The sequence below is a fragment of the Petaurus breviceps genome, unplaced genomic scaffold, assembly GCF_028583685.1.
Source record: "Petaurus breviceps papuanus isolate PSGF00001 unplaced genomic scaffold, PetGlider_PUasm1.0 80, whole genome shotgun sequence".
NCBI lineage: Eukaryota > Metazoa > Chordata > Mammalia > Diprotodontia > Petauridae > Petaurus > Petaurus breviceps.
The window spans coordinates 12,830,772-12,836,771 of NW_027186540.1; the positions used below are offsets into that span (position 1 = coordinate 12,830,772).

Below are 6,000 nucleotides of genomic sequence, written 5' to 3' on the forward strand. Positions count from 1 at the left end.
CTCTGTATGTAAACTGAGGCGCTGGATTATATGACCTCTATGGTCCCTTGAAAATCTCAATCTGTTGTGAATGTGAAAAATATCATCTAATTTAAACCTGAAATACAGAATTTGCGAATTGTAAATCTATAAAGATAATACTCAAATAGGACAATGGATAAGAAAAAAAATCACAAAAGAAGAAACAGAAATATTTGAAAAATTGTTCACTCATTCATAAGTAAAGTGAATTAAAACCAATAGTAACAATTCTGATATATCAAATTAAAAATACATGATAAAAAACATCAATAGAAAGCCTTTTTTCTTTCTTCACAGACCTAAACAACAGCAACAACAACAAAACTTCACAGACATTTTCAATAAGTTTTATTTTCATTTTAATTTTTATTAGGATCACCTCAATAAGACAATAGAAATAACTAGACCAAGTTACCTATAATCCTCCAGTGGGACAATTATCCATGAACACAAAATGTTGTTTGATTTCCTTCACCTTTATAAGACTATAAACAAAAAATCTAGTGTGAATAACTCTACCATATAATCACTCATAGAAAAATAGTTGTATTAGTAATAACAACAATAAACATAATAAAATCCTGCCTCAGGACATTTTCTATTAGAATCTCATTGAAACATACAAAAATCAAATAATACTATTGCTGTAAAAAATAATAATAATTAGTAGTAGTAGTATATATGTGTATTTATTTTTGTATATATATGTATGCTTATATGCAGTAACACACAATGTTGTTTCATATTCTTAACCTTGAAAGGCTTCAAAAGAAGGTCAAGTATGAATAACTCATTATTATCTTTCTATCAATCAATCTGTCTAGCTAATCATCATATATATTCAATGTAATATAATATAGCATGATATGATATAATTGAATACATATGCACACAGATAGATTGGTAGATACCTACAACTACACTCTTGACTTTTTCATGTAAATATATACACACATAGTATGCATGTGTATATAAAATATACATATATGTGTACATGTGTATATACACATATGAATACATGCATGCATGCATACATATATGCACAGTCTTCTACGTAACCTATATAGATGAAAAAAATATGGTATATGTGATTTATTTCCAAAACCTACAGTTCACTCTGTGTTAAACAGTAGGAACGCATTGACTTGTCTTTACCTCTTCTTTTTATGTAGGAAGTGAGCTGTTTTCTGGACTCTACAGTGACTACTGGGGAAGAGATGCTGCTGTCTTCCGCAGCCTGGGCCGCATGGCACACATTCGGACAGAGCATGATGATGAGCGTCTGCTAAAAGGTACAGCTGAAGGGAGGACTCTCTTGGGTTACAAAAGGCTTGATGCCTAGTATAATCACTGCAGAGCTCAGAAACGGTTTTTTTGTTTTGTTTTTGTTTTTTTGATGCAAGTTCATTGTTTGTATTAGAGTACCACTTCAATTTCTCAATGTACTGTCAAATAATCTCTAACATTTTCTGAATATCCCTGGATCTCAAAATGTCAAAATAAGGAGAGATCTCAGAAGTCACCTTGTCCACTTTGAACCTGAAAAATAAGTCCTTCTGCAAAATGTCAGATGGATATTCATCCGAGCTGTGATTGAGATTACCTACCATGGCAGCCTATTCCACTTAGGGAAAGCTCCACTTATTAGGAAATTTTTCTTTATATTAAACCTAAATTTGCTTCATGCAACATCCATGTATATCTAGATCTATATCCGCATCCATATCTATATCATCTATATCTATGTCTGTAGCTATAGATCTCTCCAATTATGTATATGTACATACGCGTGCATGAATACACACACAAACGCATGCATGCATGCATACGCACATAACACACAGCTAAGTGGTACATTGGGCTAAGTGGTGAGCCTGAAGTCAATTAGAGCCTCAGATAAGTAGATGTGTGACCCTGGACCAGTTACTTTTTGCCTCACTTTCCTCCTCTGCAAAATGAGGTGGAGAAGGAAATGGCAAACCACTCTATATCTTTGTCAAGAAAAACCGAAATAGAATCGTGAAGAGTCAGACATGACTGAAACCACTGAACAGTACACACATACACACACACAGATTCTATCCATTTATATCATATTATATATTAGGCCATTCATTGTACATATTTTAATTCTTTAAAATAAGTTAAATAAGTTCAAAATAAAAATATTATATGCACATACACACATTCATATATATATATACACACATATAAACTCTATCCATTTATATGTTATATACACTATGCTCTGTATAATATATCAGTATGTCTTGAGTCTTTCAAATAAGTTGTTACAGATACTAAAGCAGGTTTATTGTTTCAGAAATGCATATTCTGAAGGTTTATTCAAACGGCACTAAAGCAGTGAATTGAAATTTTAAACACACACACACACACACACACACACACAGAGCTACTCAATGAGTTATTTTGTCCACATTTAACCATCAGTGTGTTTTTCCCCCACTGAATTGACTGTATATTTGCATCAGGTAGATACCATTTTATGAAATCACATTACATTTTAGGAAGTATCTTCAATAACTTTTAGATATGTTTTAAAATTTAAATCATTCATATTTTCATATATTTTCACATAAAATTATATTTTATGCTTAATAGAAAAAATCACTTTCCAGAGATTGTTTCTATAAAAAAATTACATTTTTAAGTCTTACTGGCATTACAAAGTTTATCAAATATATCATGTGAAGAAAAAAAAAACTCACAATTTTCTAGATTATAAATGTCTCAGGTCATTATACATTATTTTCATTTTAAAACAAAACTATTCCATAATGTGATCCAATGGGAAAATATTATGAGCATCTAAGGGAAAGTGATGTTGCACTATAGGCAAAAATATCTTCATTGCATTAAAGTAAATTTTTATTAAATAGAAGAAGGAATATCACATGTTGTTCCATGGTCAGTGTTTCTTATTATTCCTGCCTTTGGGATATATTCCTAATTCTTGATCATGTATTTTTGACCATACCTCAACTTGATCAACTAAAGATCTCATATTTCTTCCCTAATATTTCAGAATGTTTTGCTTCTGAGGGTTAGAGTTCTCTTTGTAGATACTGAAAATGGAATGTAAAAACCTATATACTCAGAACACTTTCTTTCTCAATGAAATGAGTCTGTCATAGCATTCATTTTTTCTTATTTATTGGAAAAGGAGGTTTCAAAACCAAATTTTAAAAATTTAATGAAATCACTTTTTTTTTACTTTTCCGAAGAACCTAAGTTTGTGGGTTCTTATATGATTCCTGACAATGAAGACCGGGATGACAACAAAGTCTATTTCTTCTTTACTGAAAAGGCGCTGGAGTCAGAAAACAATGCGCACACAATTTACACAAGAGTGGGAAGAGTATGTGCGGTAAGACACATTCTTGTAGCATTTTCCGCTTGGTTGCCACAATATGTATTAAAAATATTCAGTCCAACCTATTAGTTTACAGATAAAGAAGATGAAGGGCAGGGAAGTGTATCGACCTGCCCAAGGTGACACAGGTAGTAAATTTCAGAACTGAGATTTGATTTGATTCTAAATTCTTCTGGTTTGTGGAGACTGTAATCACTTTGGGGCCAATGATTTCTTGATAAGCTTCTATGAACTTAGAAAGACAGGGGTACACACACACACACACACACACACACACACACACACATACACACACTCATTCACATATTCCTTTACTAGGACCATATTCCAAGCATATCCTGTTTGTCATGAGACCTATCAGAGTAAATGTCAGTTTACTGTATATTTAATTATAATTTATACTATAATATTTGTAATTTTATACCACCATTTATTAAATAGTGCATAGGAATTAAAATGAGAATAAGTGGCAAAAAGAAGAGAGTATAAAATGAAACAGATAAGACTATCTCTCTGTTGATACATTATCTGCTTTATTTTAGCTAGTGAAAATGAACGGTCATTGCAAATGATTATGTTTGCAAAGGGAATCTTTGTAGTGTCATGCCTAGCTATATAGGGTGGGGGGTGGGGAAGGACCTCTGGACACTTTTATCACCTAAGTAAATTAATTTTATGTATCCATTTGCATTTATTTAATTTTTGTGCTCTGTCCAAAATAATATGACATTTAAAGATAAAAGAGAAGAAAATGCATGCTTAAAATAGTAGGTTACATAAGCAAATTATAATAATGAACAAATTCCACCAATGATTGTTATTGGTAATTGCTTATTGGCTAATATTTGCTAAGATATATTACAAATACTACTTAATTGACCTTGTTGGAAGTATCCTGAGGAACCTTTATTGTCTGTACCATGTTTTAGAAGAGATTTGGTCAATCTCTAGTACATTTTCATTGTTTTTCTATAAATTATACATTTTGCACATTAAAAATTACAATCATGTGGAAATATGGCCTTCATAATTGCTCAATTTAGACACATTATTAAGTGCTAATAAATGCTTCCTTTTTTAACAGAATGATGTGGGAGGACAGAGAATTTTAGTAAATAAGTGGAGCAGTTTCCTTAAAGCAAGGTTGGTTTGCTCAGTGCCTGGAATAAATGGGATTGATACCCACTTTGATGAATTAGGTAAGTGTCGTAAGTGGAATTAAAAGTTATTATCTGATAATTGTGACAATTTTATGGCCACCATTTGACACCTGTCTTTAAGGATAATTTGTTCTTCATGATATTTGATATATACCTATTTTAGAAAGATTTTCTAGTTACTGTAATCCAACTGTGTGTATGTTATGTGAGTAAGGGGCGTGGAACATAAAGCTTGGTCCATCCAATTAACCTGGGGCCAGTATTTCTGGTTCCTCGCCTTGTGGTTCTGCCATATAGACAACCTATAAAGCATCAGACTAACTATATTTTTAGTCTAATATGATTTGCATATGTTTGTATGTATTTTCTAATACAAAACAAAGTATTTAAAAAGTTTGTAAAGTTTGTAAACTATCTTATGTCGAATTAGGGTAACATGGAATAATTGAAAAATTTTGAAAATATAGTTATTATTAGCACTCAGAAATATATTAATTGTCTTTTAATTTTATAGAGGATATTTTTTTGCTACATACAAGAGATAATAAAAACCCAGTGATATTTGGACTCTTTAATACAACAAGGTAAGTGTTTAATAAAGTCAGTGGAAACAAGAAACGTGTACAAGCTTTCATGAGCCTTCTTATTGCCAAGGCTTCTACCTTGAGTTGTTTAAACTTTTTCTTTTTTATCTCCTAAGTCCTACCAATCACTAAGTCTTGCTTGTTCTTCCTCCACAGTAATTCATACACACATATAAATATGTGTAGATGTGTGTGTATAATATACACAGTTTCCTTTCTGCTTCCAGTCATTATAGAAGCATATCTACTCTTCTTCCCAATATTCCTTGTTCTTCCCACTCAATTCACAGTTTCACACAAATTTCATAATAATGACCCTCAAACATAATTTTCAGTGAATTACCTCTTGTTTAAGACCCTCAAGTGACTGATACTGTTTTGCCTATTACAGCAGATATTTTCTAGCCTAACATTCAAGCCCTCCATGCCCATCTTCCCAATGGCATGTCTAATCATTCCCCAACATCATCTCTCTTATTTACTTTAGGTAATTCTGTACTTTTCTGGTTTCCAACATTTACTTGCTCCTCCTAAGGAGGTGATTTCATCTTTTATTCCCTCTTCTTGGAATTGTTTGCACAAACTCATAGACCTTTCTACAAACCCATGGATCTTTTTAAAAATCACCACCCCTAGGATGCCTGATCAAACTGACGACATCCCATTATGAGTATACTTATATCTGTTTTTGCTCTTTCTCTTTTGTCTTCAGCAAATGTATAAACAGTTTCCACATTCATACCTTGGAGTTCTTTCTAACTTCCATTATGATAATTACCTAGATTTCTTAAGTTCATCTTTCATCTATATATGAACATTTAGTCCCTTCAAGGTAGGGACT

At 32.0% G+C, this 6,000-nt stretch overlaps 1 protein-coding gene across 1 annotated transcript in view; it reads left to right on the forward strand.

Moving 5' to 3' along the window:
* Window positions 1-6,000, forward strand: part of LOC138175973 (semaphorin-3E-like) — a 347,995-nt gene that overhangs the window by 297,992 nt on the left and 44,003 nt on the right. The window contains exons 6-9 of the mRNA XM_069106587.1: window positions 1,194-1,313; window positions 3,267-3,409; window positions 4,500-4,614; window positions 5,090-5,159. Coding sequence (XP_068962688.1) covers window positions 1,194-1,313; window positions 3,267-3,409; window positions 4,500-4,614; window positions 5,090-5,159 — 448 coding nt within the window. The remainder of the gene's footprint in view (window positions 1-1,193; window positions 1,314-3,266; window positions 3,410-4,499; window positions 4,615-5,089; window positions 5,160-6,000) is intronic.